Genomic DNA, 19,512 nt, shown 5'->3' with positions numbered 1-19,512 from the left:
AATCAGTCCAATTTCAACAGGAACTGCCTACTTCAATGAAAGGTGTGCGACAATTTACGAGAAAAATCGTGAAACCGGCGCCAAAACAAAACAACTCGCATACACACGCACGCATAACAACCCGCAGGAGCCGTTGAAAAAGACTATACCGGCAACTGTCATGCGCTAACGGCAGTTGCTGTCAACGCGTTCGCCATTTGTGTTTTTAGTTCGGTGAAAAAATTATTTCCCTGAAGATGCGTTGCGTTATGTGTGTTTTTTGAGCCGTACATAAAATAAATGTTTACTAACTATCGTACAAGCAACATGTAATATTTGTCCTCAAGAAAGGTGCATGTTTCCGAAGCTGTTTTCCAGCTGTGTTTGCGCTATTTTCCCGCCGGCTTTTACCTTCGCTGCACTGCGACAAAAAAGTGGTCGATAATCTATCCATATGGTAGGTAATGCGGCTCATTTATTGATCCGGATGGATTGGCACGATTTGTGTGCAAAAAATGGACGAAACGTGTTACCAAAGTTAAGCTAAAGCTGCCGAAATAGGAAAATGCTCATTGAGCGTAAAGTTTTTAACCGGTAAGTTTTTTTTGTATGTGGGACACCAACGTGTTTGTTTACAAACAATTCCAAAGCCGCTATAGAAATGACATTCGCTGCTATTTTTTTTTTTTTGCAACATCATAAAAAATGCAACATTGCCTGCTTTTTTGTAACGGGTTTTAATTTTGAAATGATTCGATATTTTGAATTAAAAAAATCCTCCTTAAAGCGGTCCACATTTACATCCCCGGTGTGTGCGTGTGTTGGTTTCTTCATTTATCTGGTAAATTACATGATTCATTTCGCTAAACAATCACACACGCTTATCAAAAGAGCAGTCGCCGACGACAAGTGTCGTCACGGTCCTAAAGCTGCTGCTGTGTACACGAGCACAAAAATGTATGGCACAACAATATCTGAAATCTTATCAGTACCGTCGCGTTTCGAGTGGGCCAGGAAAGAGTCACGGTAGTAGACAGTTGACCGTCCGAAGTACACGACGTGCGTGGTCCGAAACTCTCCACCATGAGTACACTAAGGCAAAAGATTCGAAACGTTTTCTCCTGGCAGCATGACGATTATAGTTTTGAACCAGTGACAGAATTGGCGCGGCCCAGTGATCCACCCAGTGAACCGGCCAAATCAACGAAAACGAGTCGTTTTTTAAAAGGATCCTCCACAAAGCCTACGGTATGTGGGTACGCGGCGTACTTAACCAGAAACCGACGTACCGTGTACGGACGGACCTTGTGTGTGGCCTTGTTTCTTTATCGCTCCGGAGTTCTATCGATGTGACAAATAGATAGCACACAATCGTAGTAGAAACCTTTTCGTAATGTTTCGGAGCAAAATAACTCAACGTGTAGAATACGATTTTAATGCTATTATGCGCTTATTACACCGTCCCTCTATTCTTCTTCTCTTATTGCAGGCTACGCCCACGAAAGGTGTGGGCAATCGAACGGCAAAAATCAATAAAAAGCGATTAAACCAGATAAATATTGCGCGAAACTCGTCGATCACTTCGGCACAGTTAAACGCCGCCGTACCGTTGGTGAACATACGGCGTGCACCGTCGGATAGATCTGTGCTATCGGAAATCGACCGCCAGATAGTGCCGCGTCAGCCAGCTTCAGGTGCAAGCAAATTATTTAGCCGTCCGATAACAGTGGCCGGTGGCACGGCCGCTCTTTCAATCATATCGGACCGTTCGCTGACATCCAAAGCATCGTCGAGCCGTGCATCTTCATCGGTGCCTTCCACATTGACGAGCACGTCGCAGAAGGATATTGTGGTGGTAAGAAAAGCTCCACCGGCACCACCAGATAGTGGACGATTGTTTCAGCGTGCGTCAAAGAAGCCACAGGCACCATCATCATCAGAAGCAGTAGTAGCACCTGCCGCAGATCGGTCTTCGATTAAACGAAAACCGCTGCTGAGTGGATTCGGTCGACAGAGGTAAGAAAGAAGACACATTTGTTTGGTTCGCGTACGAAATGGGATATCCAAGAAGGGTAAATTTAGTTAGGAATGCCACCCGAACGGGTGGTTTCAACTGGCCTTCAATGGTAAATGTGGGACAATCCATTTTACTTTCGTTTGTCGAAAGGATTACGGTGGATTGCTGCTAAGAGACACAAGACACGGTTCTGGATTATCGTAGTGATGCAATGCAAATGTCGGTTGTAATTAGTTTAAAATGCTCCACTGTACGGCGGAAGAGGTTGTTCCTATTTTACATACTCTTCGCAATACCATACAAAACCATAGAAATGTCGCAAAATGGGAGAGGTAGAAAACAACGCTTCAAGAAGGCGAATAGACTTCGCCTGTAATCTTCAATATACCACTCTACATACAGAGAGGACGCTCATTAGCGACAGAGTTACGCAAATAGAATATCTAGATAATCCTCGGCGAAAGATAAGTATTCTGGCGGGTGTAATGAAACCTCTTTTGCCACGAACCCATTTCAGTCGTTGGTTTGATCCGGGCGCGCAACGATCCTACCGTTTGACAGCGTTTGAATATAACCGGTTCGGGCGCAGCCGTTTGACAGTTGTGTGATTGCATCGTTCGAACCGGTTGGTTTGTTGCTTTTTCAGAAGAAATCGCTACCGTTTTCGTTGTCGTCGTCGTTGTCGTGGTCGAAGGAAAACCTCCGGTGGTCGTTGTAGTTTAACTTGCGCGAAACTCCACCAACTTAGTGCGTTAAGATTAAAGCAAGAAGCGCATAGCCTAGTTAACACGGCGACCGCTTCTCGATGGATTGACCCTGTGTACCGGAGGGTTGGGTCGCGTCGGTAGTTCGGTACGTGCCTTGTTTGTATGGTTGAAACATGTAAAACTCCGTGGTGTGGTGCCCCTTTCGGATAGTTTATCGCCCGTTTTTCGTCTCGCCTCTCTGTGTGCTGGAGAGTTTCGGTGCATTCGAAAGACGCCCCAAAAACTCCCTGTGTTAAATGGGGTGGAAAAGTGTCGTGCATTAAGTGTAGCGCGAAGGTTTTGGTGCAATATTTGGTGGCTTAAGTTGGCTTTAACCGGAACGAAATCGTATCTGCAAGTGTCCCAATGCATTGCGTGACTGTGTATGTGTGTGATGTGAACGGTGATCACCGCACCGCACCAAGATTCCTGCCACCGTGTAGCGCGTTATTTAGCTGTGAAGAAAAGCGAAAGAAGACCGTGTTTTGCTCTTGTTCTGGTTTGGGAGCAGGTTTCTAGATCGGTGGGGAATTGTGGACTGTGTGTGTGCGGCGGTTTGCAAGAGAAGCACTGAAAAAGCAGATCGCCAACAAGAGATCGTGCAAAGCAGCAAACCGATTGCCCTTTTTGAAGCTACGCAAAAAAAAAACCCTTTGCTGAGGAAAGTGTCAATGGCTGTCGGGTTGCACTCCGTTGCAAGATCGCTCCGGAACAACTTTCTTCTAGCGATGTGAAAAACCCATAACTCTTCCTAGTGGCGGCTATGTCAGTCCCGGGGTACCTTGGCAGTACTCTGCACAACATCCGTCAGCAGTTTTTTTTTCTTCTTTTTCGGAACTAACTCCAAAAGCCAACCCCTTTCGGGGCCCAGCATGTTAATTGATGGCTAGCAGCGCCGTTGCTGCTGGGCTCTTCGTTGTGGGCTCATCATTATTTACCGTATGTATGTTTCTGGGCTGCTTTCTCTTTGAGAACCGAACTGGCAGTTCACACTCCGTGGCGCCCGGCAATCACACGATCTTTCTCTCTTTCTAGTCTGCGCATCTTGCGTTGCCTTTTCTTTTCGAACGGTTTTTTTTTTTTGGCTAGCCGAACGGAGGAAGAATCGATAGAGAGCCGCATCCTAATGGCAAATACACGCACCTAGGAAAAAGCCCACTATTTGCCTAGTTCTGAATTGGGAGGAAATAACCTTTCAGTGGAACATAACTCCGTTGTCTACGATCCAGAAGACTGCCGTTTATACAGCATCCAAGCCAGCTAAGGGAACGTTCCATGGATACAAACACACCAACAACATTCGATCAAACGTCCTTGCAGAAGGGCTAAGGTTAAAGAAACATTCCCTCCTAAGCTTTAATCTCCGCTAAACCACGGTGGATTGTTTGTAAACATCGAAACATGTTCCCCTTCGGTGAGCAAACGCTATGGTGGTCTGAGTTGAGTTCGACGAGACGTTACATTTTACACCCATCGTCCGGGCCACAGCACAACGATTAGGTATGCTGCTCACACGTCGCGCCAACAACACTTGCTCGAACAAGATCATTGGAAATTAGCACGGTACCTGCGATGTGTAGTGCGCTTGTAATGACACCCAGGAATGTGTTGCGGCTTACCAGGTTGGGGGAATTGAATTGCAAATCTTTGGTGCAATCACGGACGACGTGAATATCACGTCACTGAAATGTGGCATCGTAAACCATAGTAGCGATCCCTACGGGCGATCAAAACACGATCGGTTGTTAGTTCTTTCCCATTTGTATCATGGTATCACCCATTGTTCTATAAATCATTTATATGAACATCAAACGGTCAATTACACACGCTTAGATTGTGCCATAAATAGTGGAGCTTCAATTAATGTTTTTACGTTTTGTTTTAACCATCCGTTCGAACCATCCTTTACGATAAAGCGAAACAAAAATTATAGAAACACACACAGAGGAAATGCTCCCCAAAAGCCCCCCCCCCCCACCACCCCCTCTCTCCATTCGTGCGTTCAAGTCGATTGAAAACAAAAGTAATGAATTAATAACCCGGCCCGGTAGGCGACAATTTTTACGTTTTGCTGCTGCACCCTTCGCCAGCCCATATGTGTGCCTGCCCACCCACCGGATACCACTTTCGTTCGTCGATGGCGATTTAATGAGCCAATTTTTCGCTACGGGGGTGTACCAGGTCTGGGACCAAGGAAGCATTAAGAAAGAGGAAAAACAAACCCCATCACCTGCACAAAACGCATGGGTGCATTCGCGTCTGTTTGTGTTGATTGAATTCGATTGGTTTCGGTGTGGGGCAGCAGGCACACGGGAGGGCGGTAGAGTGGTACAATTGGCCTAGACTGAGACGCACGGTAGCGGCTGCTGCGGTCGTTTACGTGCACAGACGACGGTGCACGGGTTGTTTAAGGAAACTGAACCTGACCTTGGAACGATAAGATTAATTGATCCTACACTCTACGTACAAAACTTGTCTACGTGCATTTTGCCACCGTTGTCGTTTTGTGCAGTACGCACAAAACGGCAACGGATTCCCTTTTCCGGAACGGTGACACTTTAAACGACAGAAATCGTTCATGGTTCGCGTGCCTTTACATCGCGCTGATGCGATGGCAACTGATGAACATGGCATTAATTTGCAACGCATTCTAGCCATCAGAACAACCTTTTCTGGCTGACGATCCGTGGATATCCCACGAGCTTTGCGTTTTTCATTGGGTAACCCCGGGTAGCTTTCGGTTGTTGCAAGTGTGGCATATCAAATTGCTTCTTGTTTTACGAGTGCCGCGATTGACGCACGCAGGAAAAAGGGCCCACACAAACACGTCCAGGGGAACAGGTGAGATGCATATAGCATCCAGATTGCGTGGAACACCACGGATGTATTTGGGGGTTTCGCTAACTTCCTGATGATCATATTTTCAATCGATCATACATTTTTCCAAGTCATTTTAAAGTCAAGAGTGATCGCCAATCTGTATATAAACTCATGTAATGCAGCACACTGATCGATTCCTACATGATCGTATTTACAATAAAATGTCCTAAGTTCTAGAGAAGGTCCCGTTATGAAATGGTGGTCAAATGGTCAATTGTTTAACTGGGGTTAATCAAAGCAAAGTTGTCTGATCTCATTGAGAAGGCCCGGGAGAGAAAGGGAGGACTGTTGGTCGTTCAATAGCCCATCGATTAACCTGTGTCTTACGGTTTGATTTCCAATTCCAAGTGAGAAGTTACGAGCGAAGAAAAATGACATTCCACTAAACTATGGCAGACACTGATGATACTCTGTTAGACTGAAGCATCAATTGAAAATGTGTTAACAGTGAGTTTTCCATCATGTAAAAAGTGACCAAGCGTAAAAGAAATAATTAAGCGAGAAAAAATCCCATCGCACATACTTGCACCAGTCCCCGGTGCCAGTACACAATCGCGGATATCCCATTTCGGTGTGAAAGTAGAAGAGGAGCGTTCAGTTTGGCGCGAAAAGTGAACCGACAACCCACGTGTGAGAGGATAAACTATGATCAAGCTAAAATCATTGTTCCGTAGAGGGCAAGGTCCATCGGGCCCGAAACATCAGTCACAACAGCAGCCGGTATCGTCCGTTAGTGTTGCTGCGGCTGGTTCTGGGCATGCGGAAGGTGTCGCCGGTACCGGCAGTCTGTCTGTAAACGGAGGTGGAGGAGGCGGGTTGCTGAAGAGTGCTGCATCTGTCTCGAGTCTAGAGTATCCGGTGGTTTCGAAACCGGCCCAATCTGCACGTGGCACCGGACAGCAGCGTTTCAACGGGTCGAAGGAAAAGCTGGACCACGCTCACCATCATCACCTGCATCACGATCATCAGCCGCAGCTTCACACGCGGCAGCACCAGCAGCACCAACACCACCACCATCATCATCCCCAGACCATCCAGCAACACAGTCGAACGGCTTCGGCACAGATGGCGCAAATGGCGACCGTGTCGACGAATCACTTGAACAAATTTCCGGCCTCGGTTAGCGATGACGGGGTGTTGCTAAACGAACGCGCCGTTGACGTCGTAGCGGGCAGCGGGCTAAGCTCGAGCATGGAACAGCTAACCGCTATCAGTTTCGTCGGTCCGGAGAAGGCGAAACAGCCATCACCGAGCAAGGGTCGGATGGCCGAACTGCAGATGCATCTCGAGAAGCTGCGGTCCGAAAACCGTCAGCTAGAGAAGAAGGTGCACGAGATGACGAGCTGTCAGGAGGAGCTGTTGCTGTTGCGTGACGAAATGGTGAAGCTAAAGGTATGTGTACTCGCGTACTCTGGGTAGCAATTCGGTGGTGTCCCATGTCCGACGATACCGTTGCAATTCTCACTACTAACTGCTGTGCTGTCCCCGTTGGACGGTCGGTATTTCGTTTCATTTCGCGAACAGGCATCACACGAGCAGAGCAATGGCGAGCTGCACCGGCTGCTGAACGAGAACGAATCCCTCCGGGATCGGTTGAAAACCGTCGTCCAGTCGCCGCTATCCGATTCGGAAAAGCAGCAGCTCATACGCAACACGCAGCGGTTGCACAGTTCCGCACCGGCATCGATCGCGCTTCCGAATGTAAGTGTACTGAAAGTAGTGTAGAAAAGGATTTGCAGCGAAGTAGGAGCTCATTGGACCTACTTTCTTTATCTTCTCCTCTGCCCGCAGAACATGGATGCTGAAGGAACACCTTGCGTTACGCCCGACTGGGACAAACAATCGTCTAGCAGCGAAATAGCGGTGGCGTGTTTGCAAGATAAAATTATTCAGGTTAGTACCACTCACTTGGCACATTTAACTTTATGGACGTGAAAGAATGATTACTTCAACGGTTGATAAGATCTCATCTATTTTGTGGCAATGAAGCTGACGTCGTGGAGCAAGAACAGAGAAAAAGAGCTTGGAAATATTTGCGTAATTGACAATTAAAAGCGGGAAGATCACTACCCGACAGGCTTGAGCTCTGTGTGGTATATCGTTCTTCTATTTGATCGATTTCGCTTCGGTATGATAAGCAGTAACAGCAAAATAGCAATATGAAATTACTATTGCAGCTATTAATTAACGTGTGTGATGTTACCAACGATTCGACAACAAAAATAATTCCAAATGTTCGTGTTACATCGTACACAATTAATTCCTTCTCGCTGGTATCTTACGCCGTAATGTCGTGCGTAGCGTGTGCCTGATACTGGGGGCTGGCACAACAGCTCTAGCGTTGCTTTAGATAGATAAGATAGGCAATCGTTTATTGTGCAGTTGTTTATGGTACCTGCAAACACAATTTTCACTGAAGTCACTTTCCTGGTGGAGTTAGCTAAAAGGGTAGATATGCTACTATCGGGCGGCAAGAATTGGCATGTTATCATTCGAAATTCCTGGTAAATTATTCATCCAGTTATGCTGTTTACGCATTACTACGCGGGTCATCATGTGCAGGGTTTTTATTTTGGAAATAATTATAGTATCGGTAGATTATACATGTATCCTATTCATGTAAGATGGGTCGAATCTCGCCCGGACTGTCTCCCCGAACGCAGGACGGATTGTCGTTTTTTCTTCTTCTATGGTACTATAATCTTGAGGCACTACGACCTTGGCTATCTAGCTACGGGTAAAATTAAGTCAAGGTAAACCATTAACAGCAGACTAAGATCTCTCGAGGATGAAGAAAGAAGTAGATGTAGCGCGATGAACCAATCCGTTCAAAAAATAAAATTAGTAATAATTCGTCTACATGGTAGATCTCGTATGCCAAGTATCCTTTTCCTGCAAGAATCATTATAATTGTTGCCTTCGATTGCAAGAAACTTGAAGTCATATGAAACCCCTTTTCCTTCGTGATTTAAATGACCTATTGATGTCCTCACTATGCCTCGCTTCAATTTGATGAATCTTCCTGCCTGGACCGTCCTCATTTCGAAGTAAATAATAATGTGGGATTCACGGCTCCCTGCAAATTCAAGGTATTGTTTGTGTACGATATCACCCTTCCCATTACACATAAGTACTGCAAAGTAGTGTCGTTTCCACTGTTTGGGACCCTAGTCGGAGGTTTCATGTTACACAGTCTACTTTGCAAACCAAATGCTGAATGAATCGAATCGATTGTTTGGCTGAGTTTGGACGAAATAGTCGAGAAGATTTCAACTGCGTATCGCTCCCTATGTACATTATTGTGCAATACATGTTGCGCCCTTTTTTCTCGTTCGATAAACCATTACTGTACATAAGCGCGAATATTTGATCTTCTTATCGGAAAAAAGATCGCCTAAATGGACATACACGGGAGGGAGAATGGGTCTGTCACGTAAAGTGGCTAAATCGATCCCACCACCATCAGCCAGCCAGCCGACTTTTAATTTTACGCCAATCCTGGGATTAAAGAATCATTTAAAGATGCTTTTTCGATCACGCTCATGCCGCGCACTTTCTCGAATGTCCTTTTCTCCAAACAAAAAAAAAAAGCAAGAATTCGTCCTTTCTGCAGAGTGATGGAGGGAAACTATATTTATCTTCCTGTCACCACCAACACCACCAGCAGAGAGTACTGGATTCCGTATCTTACCACACGCCAAGAGTTCGGTAAAGAATAGATTGAGAGAGACAGAGAGAGTGAAACCCTCCAAGAACAGCTGTTTTTATGGCGACGACTTTGAGTCCTGCTGCACCTTTTTTCCTTGTGTGGCAGCAGCAGCAAGCGCGGAACGCATAGCGAAGGGGACCGGTCGTGCCCTTTGCGCTGCTCTTTCTCATCGTTCCGGTATGGAAAGACATTTAATGATTCTGAAACTGCTCCTTCCCTTCGGGCACTTCCGATATTATATGCTTTGCAGACGATCAGACGTACAGAAAGAGAGGGCCTATGTTGTGCGGGCAGATGTATTGTTGGGTTGGTTTTCGAGGGGAAATAGCCGAACGCGGCAGGGCATCCCTGAATTTAGCCTGCGCGTACTGCACGTTCCGTTTGTTGATCCCCTTGGCCTCGTCCTGAGGTTGTAGCGTGCGCTAGTGGGGTAGTGGCGCGTGCTATTACTACGGACACAACAGCATATTGACACACGCGAGGAAGAAAAAATGGGATACGAGACTGGCGGCGGGGTTCAGCGGTGGCATTAATGTTGTACATAAGCCAACGGCGAGTGTAAATTTTTAACGAACTTTTGTGACTACGTTTCCCGCTCTCGCCACTAGTCAATGTTAGGGGACGGAATCCTGCTGGTGGTAGAAAGAGGGTCTTTTCGTCTTCTTTTTTCCAACTTCTTGTTGTTGTTCCCCTGCCGAAAAGCGACCGTTGTTCTTGTTCTTCCGTTGGTATGAAACATGCGTACCAGTACCACACCCGGTGCGCAGAAGGCTTCGAACCGTTGCGCCGTGAGGATGTGTGTTGCGTTGGTTGGTGGTGCGCGTTAGTGTTAGAATTTAAGTAAGGACTGTGATTCTGTGTTTGGATCCCTTGGCAAAGAAAACTATAGTGAAAATAGTGAGTGATTTACTTAAGTTAGGAGAATTGCATCCAGATAAGCAAGTGATATAAAAGCGTCCAACGGCTGCAGCATGACGTCACAGCATAATTACACCAATCCGGCATTCTGCCAGCAGAGTGAATTCTATACGCCACCCAAGACGCCAGGAATGGCGGGCTCGCTGATGTCGATAGCAGCCACAACGACCTCGGCAGCTACGCGCCGTAATGAGCAGCTAACCCGCTCGTACAATCGCATTACTTCGAAGATCGTCAATCGACAGCATAGTCTGGCTTCGTACGATCAGCGGGCACAATACGGTGGCTCTCCAATGCCGGGAAAACCGTTGGTGAATAAACGTCTGCTGGATCGATATGGGCCTGTCGGTGGGAATGGATTACAGCAACAGCAGCAGCAACAGCAACCACCCTCAATGAACGGTAGTACCAGTGGTAGCCGTTACGCATTAGTTCCGGTGGAGGAAATTCCCTTCAATGTGGTGCGCAAGTACAGTGTAGTCAATGAGACGCAGCTGTCTCTTGGCGTTGCGAGCGGTGGTTCGCGCAGTGAAGAATTTCTAGATCGCGTCGGAAGCGTGCCGAATTTGAACGATAGGGCACGTAACCAGGCACGGTTCGGTGGTACCAATGGAATGAATCCAATGCATGCAGAGGAAGGAAACGACGACAATGACAACGATGATGACGATGGTGTACATAACCTGTCGGATCAGTTCCGTAGCTTACCACCGATGATGTCTTCACATTCAACGGCACTCGATCAGCACTCGAGCTCACGGTTGAAGAATGCATTCTCATCAGATTTCGGTTCGAAATCATTCATACTGTACGACCAGCGCAATAATCAACGGTTTGAGATGGTACCGACGGAAGAGGACGAGGAACTGGTCGACGAGAATCAGGAGATTATTCAGATGCATAATGGACGAGCTCATCGGTATGCGATTATTCCAAGCATTGCGGACGATGAAGATGAAACGTGTCTTAGCAACGGTACGGATGAACCACCAACGGCCATCCATCGCACTCCATCCTCACTATCGGGTCAGCAGCGGGACGCTAAAGGAACTCCGGCCACACTAGTTTCCCGACGTGAAGCTCCCAAACCACATATCCCCGCCGCACCCGGTGGATCAGTCACTACGACACCATCCAAAGTGCACCCAGCAGGACGGGAAGAAACTACGCCGAAGAAAAATCTCGCCACACAGAAGCTACACGAATTGCTTACGACGCCTCAAAAGCCACCGAACCCGCAATGGCGTGGATATCCTTCTTCTCCCTCCCCTTTCACCGCCACCACACCCAACACGACACCGAGACGTGGTGTTGCATCTGGAGGTGGAGGACCACCACCAGCAATCATGGTGTCCAGCACACCGAAACAACACCAACCGGCGATGATGATCCCGACGACAGCCATCATAAGCCCGCGGCTAAACTCAGACATCTACAGCGAAAAGCCGTTACCCGATCCGGAAAAACCGACCAACTGGGGAGCAGGAGGATCATTCCCGAATGGTTCCAAATCTTGGCGAAAGATGGCGAATGCTTCCGCCACGATCGGAGCTGTGTCGTTGATGTTGATCCTGTGCGGTTTCATGAACTCAGGACTTAGCCTGTACATGACGGCAAAGTTGGGCCGTGAGTTTTATCTTGATATGGGCATACTGGCTGGATTTTCCGCGATCGCACTTGGCATTCTGGGCTTTAAGTCGCGGCAGTGTGATTGGCTACCGAATCGGAACTACATGTCAGGTAGGTGAAGGCGTTTACGTTGGGGAGATTAGGAGTGAAATTGAATGTGTCTTTTGGTTCCTTCCAACTAGGTTTCGTGTTGGTGACCATTTTTTCTCTGTTGAACTGCTGTGCAGAGGTAATACTGATGACGATGCATCCTTATCCTGGAACTCCACTGAACGATGTTACTACCGGGATAATCTTAGGACTTTCATCGCTGATTATTCTGCTGATCAGTCTCGGCGCCATCACTTCCCGCTGGTGCCGTGCTCCACCGCCAGATAATCGTGTGGATGTATGCGCTACTGGGCCGTAGTTCTGCTGAAAATCTAACAGAAAGACTGTACAGTGACATATAACAAAATTGAAGCCTGTCTCAAGAAAAAATATCCAATAACTAATGACAAAAATCCTTAACATTGTGAGGCCTATAATACGCAGCACAAAAATAGTGTATAATTTAAACAAGACAACAACTAAATTATTTATTGTAAAACGTTTGTTAACGAGTACTTAAGCAAAAAATAAAAGCATAAAAGATACGAATGCGCCTGTATTGAGTTATTCCAATCACCCTCCAATGAAGTGTCTTTGGGTTTATTTTTGTTGCATGGAAATAGAGAACCACCACCACCTGCCGAGTAAAGAGTGAAGAACACAGCCCTTTGAAGATCGTCTTCGCGTTGCCACGCAACCCTTCTTCGGGGAGAGTACATAAGCGGTGTTTACTGTATGTACACAGTACATAATCGCTGCTAATGGGGAATGCTGCATTTTTCGTGACATTTTTTAGCTAATTTTTTTTTTTCGGAGCGCGTGTACGGAAGTGCATTCTGCATGCCTTAATTAATTATCATTATTTTTCTTCCATTTTGCGGTCACTTTTTTGCGGCATCGGAATTTCTGCACACTCATTGTACAATAATGTGACAGGTGCAACTTTTTTTTAGCAACGATTTGTTGCTTGTATGTTATGTTTCCTAGGATTTCGTGTAGCACGAGAAGTAATCATTCTTGAACCACTGTTCGTGGATTATTTTCATCAACTATGGCCATGGATGTTACTATCTAGTTTAACGTATTTAAAATTTTCATAGATGGAGGAAACCCATTATTCAACGAACGAGGAGTTACAGGCAACGCTACAAGAACTAGCCGATTTACAGACGCAAATAATGGAACTACAATCGGACAATGAACGGCTCGTAGAGGAGAAGGATGTCATCTTTCAATCGCTCTGCCGCCAGACGGAAAAACTCGAAGACACCCGCACCCAGATCGGAACGCTCCAGAAGCTACTGTTACGCGAACCAAGCCAGCAAGATGTGACACCGACGGATCGCGAGCAGAAGCTGGTCGATCTGCTCAAGACAGCCCAGGACGAACGGGAATGCTTGATGCTGAAACAGGAAGAGCTAAATGGTGAGCTGAACGAGCTGAAGAGTATCCTAGAGGAGCGTAGTGGCGATGTATCACGGGCCCGTGCTCGTATCAGTATGCTGGAATCGTCACTGGACGCGGCAAACGCCGAGAGGAAGGATGCCAACGCTCAGCTGATGGAATCGAAGGAAGATGCATCGGTAAAGCTGATTGAGATTAGCCGATTGACAACGCTGCTCGAGAATGCGCGGGCCAAAATCGATGAGCTCGAGCAGGACCGGGCAATGGGTGACAAGACGGACCTGGAGGAGTTGCTGGATGTTGCGCGGAAGGAGAAGGATCAGCTCGAAACGCAGGTTGCATCGCTGCAGGAGCAGCTGTCGATCGGTCAGTGCGAAATTCAGAAGCTCAAAGATCAACTGGCACGGCTAAACGAGGAATGCAAAGTCGTGCGCAATAACGCCAAATGTGTCATCTCGGACTTGGAGTACAAGCATGAAACCGTCACGCAGGAAAAGCAAAAGATGGCAACCGATTTCCAACAGCTGCAGGAATCGATCAATGAACTACAGGTAGAGTTGAACATTTGACGCCATTTTGATAACTTAATTCTAATGGTGTTTAAACTAATTTCCATTGGCTATTCTTTCCCCGATGTCAGGTTCAAAACAAATGCCTCCTGGAGGACAAATCCCAGCTGGAAACGCTGCTGTCGGAGACGCAGAAGCATCTCGGTGAAACCGAACGACAGCTGATGGAAAAGACTGAGGAACTAAACCAAGAAACTAGGCTTAGAAAGCAGGAAGCGGACGAGTGGGAACATTTCCAGTCGGACCTACTGATGACGGTACGGGTGGCGAACGATTTTAAGACTGAAGCACAAAACGCGCGCGAAAAGCTTGCCCTCGACAATAAGGCACTGCGCGAGAAGGTGCGCGTGCTCGAGCAGCAGATCGAACAATTGAACAAACGTAAGTATCTCAAACAAATTGATCATATGGTGTAATGTAACGTATGAGTGACACAATCCTGTGCATGATGCAATGTTACGAAGGGAATGCTAGTTTTCTTTTTGCATGTGTAGCATACTGTTCATTTATTTTAATTAATTTCATTTAAATTTTTCAATGTTCCCTTTAAGTTTTCAAACAATTGAGCTAGTTGTGTTTTACAGTAGAATAATGATGAGCTGACAATCTCTGTACAGAACCGGCGACAATCGAACCCTTACCTAATGCGTCTCGATTGGTTGAGGGTACTAATGGTAGGGTAGAAGTAATAATCATTCGATGTTTCCTTAGAATCCTTAAAGGGTATCGGCAATGCGGACGATGTTCTGTTGAGTTACGAGCGCTTGAACGTGCTTAAGCAAGATCTGTACGCTTCGACCGAAAATCTGAACACATTCGATCGCAATGTGGACGAGTTTTCTCACCGTGTTCAGCTGCTACGTAAGCAGATGTACAACTTTTCACTTGATCGAAAACCAACCAGCGCCAGGCCCGATACTTCTGGCCTTAATGATCCACCAAAGAAAAGCACTCTGGTGCTATCACCTCCGTCACGCTCAATTCAAGACTCCGATTCCGATGTGCCACCGCCGCTGCCTAAAACGAAACCTCCGAAACTAGTGGTCCGTTTCGCCGATGATCGATCAAGTGTTGATACGTTGGACAGCGTAGGATACGACTACAGTACAAGTGAGTCTGATCAAGATGATTCGGATGTGATGGTCGTTACAAAACGGAAATCGACTCCATTTGAGAATAACCATCGGGATAAGACACCCTCCTCGGAAAGTATCTCCGAAGGTAGCGTGACGGCTAGTGAGGACGATCTTTCCCAAGAAGTAGGCGAATATCAAGCCAACCCTCCCGCATTCCGTCCCATAGCTGCATCACAGAGTACCGAAAATCTGTCCCACAGTCCGTACGCTTTGTTTAAGCCGATTCCACGATTTGCTTCAAAAAGTACACAGGACTTGAGTTCCACGGAGCGCACGGCCGATGGTTTTTACACCCGGCAACACAAGCATCGGCATCGTGCGCTCAATTCGCTAGACTTTGGTTCCGGGTTGTTCTACTCCAAGAGTACCGACGATCTGATCCTTCCCGATATCGATGGATTAACGCAGAAACCTCCAACGAACTTAAGTAAATTTCGAAAATTTCGATACGAACGCTCGATTAGTGGATCGAGTTTAAATAGCTTAGTGAAGCTGGATCGTCAAGAACAGCAAATGAGGCAGCAAGAAACCATTTCTACCACCATCAAACAAAACAGTATAGAACGCAAAGATGTATTAAGCGAATTGAAAAGCACACCACCATCACTTACTACCTCGTCAAACACAGATCTTCCGCAGCAATCGATGGCAACACTTCCGGAGCTTAAAAATAAACAGGAAATTCGTAAACCGCTTCCGCTTCCACGTGCAGACAGCGAACAGAACTTGGCGTCACAAAAGACGATTGTGTACGTAATTGATGAGCAAACGAATCAGTTCGTCCTGGAGGAAGAACTGCTCAGGCGCAGAGAAGAGCGCAAGAAGCGAGAATCCGCCAGCAATACTCCACCGAAACTGCCGGTAAAAAGCAATACCAAATTCATTGCCAATCGCAAGGCTCCTCCACCACCAACAGCAGCAGCTGTAGCAGCCGTTACGACATCCGAATCATTGTACGAAAACCTTCCTTACCGCAGAAGTACTGTAAAAAAAAATTATTCCTTTGACCATGATGCTAGTAAGTTTTTTCTTTCCCCGAATTTTGGGTTTGCATGTATGCTTGTGACACGTCTGCTGTTGTATATGAGTCGCCGCTTCTCTTTCCGTGTCCGTCGTTCTGTGTGTTGCTTTGTGCTTGTAGCTCTCACTTTTTGTAAACTGTCTATAATATTTCTATGTACATGACATGTTTTTTAAATGGTTTTTAATTTAATTTATCTCTCTAATGTCATACTTTCTATGTACGATGTATTGCAGTGTTAACATCGAAAGAAACACAATCACAGTCACTCATCACAACTGTGCAGCAGGAAATGGCCGTACGGCGGCAGCAAAAGTCCGCCATCCAGCGGCAAGATTCGAGACTGTCGGTAAAGAGTCTTATTGAGAGTATTGAAAATTCAGCCAAACAGGTACCGGTGTGCCTTGCGTTTTTGGTTTTGGTATTGTGAATGTAATGTAACCATTTTTTTTGTTTTTGTTTTATTTCTTTCCATTTCTATTTAACAGACCAAACTAAATTCCGACTCACGATGCAGTTCCAGTTCCAGCATCAACAGCATTCCAGCTGACGCTAATCCCACCCTCTCTACGAAACATTCCTCAATTAGCAGTACGAACAATAACAACACTATTAACAACAATGAACACGACAGTATCAGTAACAGTAATAGTAAGAGCCATGTAAATGGGAACAACAACGACGAAAACAACGTTATCGTAAGTGGATAATTCTTACCGGATGTCCGGATGGAACAATTATTTAACGTTTGCTTTCATTCCCCACAAAACAGCAAATTCCTGTCCAGCCATCGGCTGTTGTGCAATCTGGCGCATTGCCAGCGAAAAGTCCGTTGAGGGAGCAACAGCAACCAACCGTAGGGAGTAATGTGAACAGTAATTCCAAGCCGAACGCTTCAGCAGGTAATTCTTGGCAACGTGCCCATTATCCTAGGCGTCCCTTGTAGATGCAGAAGTAATGTAATTAGCATCACGTGCTTGTAGTGTAGTGCATGTTGTAGAGTAACATTTTATTTTTTTCTTTGTAATTTTAAGTATTAGTTTTATTAAAATCACTTTTACTACCCTTCGCATGCTATAGTTATAGATATAATCATGGTTGTTTTTATCACATGATGTGAGTCGAATAAATTTCCACTAGTGTTAAACCAAACCCGGACCTTATCTTTAACCTATCTTATTTGCATCTTTATTAACTACTACTTACGGTACTTATCAACTAACAAAATTGACTAAAAACTAAAAATAATATTTTGAGAAAATTATGTCGGTTTTTGCTTGTTTAGAAATGGGTCAGATGTATGCTTACTATTTATTCGGTCTAGTTCGTTGAATCCGAAGGTTGTTGCGTTCAAATATTGCTGTTGGTGGTTAAGAAATTGGGTTGTATGTAGTATTAGTATAAAAATCCTTTAAATCAAATACCACACAATGTGGACGGTGGATTTAGTTATAAACTTTGGTGTGTAACTTTACTTCAAATTGTTATTTGTTTTCTCGATGTTTTTCCTTCCTGTTTCCCATTCAATATTATTGGATTTTATTTGTTTTATGTTTAACATAACATCTTTCTTTTTGCATGCGTTTCTCTTTTCTTAATTTTTTTTTTTGCACGCGACAGAATTGTTGATGAGTAATCACATTTGTCTGATCTGCATACAAGCCTTATTCTTAGTCGCACTTCACATTTTCTTCAACATTGTTGGAGAGCACTAAACATATTTCTGATACTAATTCTACTGTTAAGTAAGTATGCGTTTGTGCTGGCTGATCTTGTATTCAGCAAAATTGGTCTTGAGTTAGTTATCAGTTGATTCGTTTAGATATTTAAGTGCTTTTGGTGGTCTATATTTTTCATTTTCATTATTTTTAATATTTAAAAAGAAAATAAGCTGTGTAATGCAATAAAATATAGTTTATCGATCCACTGGTACTTGGGGGACACTTATGCATTACAATCGTACAAATAAAATCGTTTGTTGGTTTTGTTGTATCATTATTGGCATGCTCTTGATTTTACTTTTTTGTTTTATCCATTTTCCTTTCTTTCCCCTACATTTTATTATAGACACAGTAATGTTGATGAAAAAATCAAGTCTTATCAGCAGCAACAATGGCTGTAATACGACACTAAACCCAGCAATTATTTCCCATAAAACAATGGACTATGTGCGTCGAAATAGCTACAACGACATAAGTATGTGAATTTATTTTTTATTTTTAGTTTGTAGCTAATGATAGAGAAATGAGTTACTCCCGTTTTTATATGATTCGCCACAATTTATGTGTGATGTTTCTATTTCCATGTACGTAAAATTGTGTAGATGTTTGCAATTAAATGTAACTGTGAAAAGAGGGCAAAACATACTTTTTCCACCAAAAATTAATCACAATGGATTACTGTAATACATGTTTTTATCGTGTCTTTTTCTTCCCAAATGTGAAGGTGAACGAAAAGATCCGTTGAACGCGTTAGTAAAAAATGGAGGCTCAAAACGCAATGCACTGCTCAAGTGGTGCCAAAACAAAACGGTTGGATATCGGAATATTGACATCACAAACTTTAGCTCCTCCTGGAACGACGGTCTGGCACTGTGTGCCATCATGCATTCCTATCTACCCGATCGCATTCCCTACGATAAGCTGAACCAGAACGACAAACGGCGCAATTTTAGTCTGGCGTTTACAGCAGCCGAAAGTGTTGGAATTCAGACGTCTTTGGTAAGCATCTGAACATACTACGGAATGTGTGTTTTTTTACTCTTCTAATCCCGGTTCTTTTTCTGTTTTTTGCCGTCCAATAGAGCATTGACGAGATGTGCCTTCAGGAGCGACCGGACTGGCAGCAGGTGATGGGCTACGTAACGGCCATCTATAAACATTTTGAAACATAAGACAACCCCACGAGAACGTGTGCTGCATTCCATTGCGTATTTTACCAATCTTTTTTTTTCTACCGTAAATTCAGCCTCGAAAGTTGGCTTCGCGGGCGCTGTAGCGCCGTGTATGTATACTGCAGCAGCTATCGGGCATCGTATTCCTCAATGCTCATTCTTCTTGTTATTTATTTTATTAGATTACACTCCCGAATTGCTTCACTATTTGAAACAAAAAGTACTATGAATGTTGTTGAAATATATACATATGAATATAACTGTGTGTGGTGTGTTTCTTATTATCATATGCATGTTCTCAGAACGAATTTTCAGTGATAAATTCTCTCATCTTGCTAGTTGGAATTTTGAGAAAGAAATATTTCCAAAACCGTATTATCTGCAACGAATAATTCAAATTAAATTAAAAATCCACATAAAAGATGATGCCTTCCCAATGTGCGTCATAATGCACTGCTGTCAAAACATTAGCTCAAGCAGCTGTCATAAGCACGTGCGCCGTCCAGTAATGTAAACATTAT

The 19,512-nt window shown here is 44.9% G+C and overlaps 3 protein-coding genes across 3 annotated transcripts in view; all 3 read left to right on the top strand.

The window, feature by feature from the left end:
• Positions 1-19,512, top strand: part of LOC126559425 (gamma-aminobutyric acid receptor-associated protein) — a 228,474-nt gene that overhangs the window by 199,548 nt on the left and 9,414 nt on the right. The gene's annotated exons all lie outside the window — the stretch shown is intronic.
• On the top strand, positions 1,063-18,996 carry LOC126556649 (uncharacterized). The gene is made up of 14 exons (XM_050212036.1): positions 1,063-1,227; positions 1,469-1,995; positions 6,297-7,014; positions 7,147-7,323; positions 7,414-7,515; positions 13,069-13,923; positions 14,013-14,322; positions 14,653-16,095; positions 16,335-16,489; positions 16,587-16,796; positions 16,871-17,000; positions 18,166-18,294; positions 18,544-18,818; positions 18,902-18,996. The coding sequence occupies exons 1-14, from the start codon at positions 1,063-1,065 to the stop codon at positions 18,989-18,991; spliced, it is 5,286 nt and encodes a 1,761-aa protein (XP_050067993.1). The 3' UTR covers positions 18,992-18,996.
• LOC126557399 (uncharacterized) lies at positions 10,288-12,287 on the top strand. The gene is made up of 2 exons (XM_050213166.1): positions 10,288-11,989; positions 12,061-12,287. Exons 1-2 carry the CDS (start codon positions 10,303-10,305, stop codon positions 12,285-12,287), a joined length of 1,914 nt encoding a protein of 637 aa, XP_050069123.1. The 5' UTR covers positions 10,288-10,302.

Source organism: Anopheles maculipalpis, chromosome 2RL (assembly GCF_943734695.1).
Source record: "Anopheles maculipalpis chromosome 2RL, idAnoMacuDA_375_x, whole genome shotgun sequence".
Lineage (NCBI taxonomy): Eukaryota > Metazoa > Arthropoda > Insecta > Diptera > Culicidae > Anopheles > Anopheles maculipalpis.
This window is presented reverse-complemented; position numbering and strand designations above follow the sequence as displayed.

What these genes read in the sequence shown, in the direction of transcription:
- LOC126557399 (XM_050213166.1), top strand. Translation starts at nt 10,303, where the DNA reads ATGACGTCACAGCATAATTACACCAATCCGGCATTCTGCCAGCAGAGT. An exon ending in GAATCGGAACTACATGTCAG is followed by an intron (nt 11,990 to 12,060) that starts GTAGGTGAAGGC and finishes CCTTCCAACTAG; the next exon opens with GTTTCGTGTTGGTGACCATT.
- LOC126556649 (XM_050212036.1), top strand. Translation starts at nt 1,063, where the DNA reads ATGAGTACACTAAGGCAAAAGATTCGAAACGTTTTCTCCTGGCAGCAT. An exon ending in GATCCTCCACAAAGCCTACG is followed by an intron (nt 1,228 to 1,468) that starts GTATGTGGGTAC and finishes CTCTTATTGCAG; the next exon opens with GCTACGCCCACGAAAGGTGT. An exon ending in TGCAAGATAAAATTATTCAG is followed by an intron (nt 7,516 to 13,068) that starts GTTAGTACCACT and finishes AAATTTTCATAG; the next exon opens with ATGGAGGAAACCCATTATTC.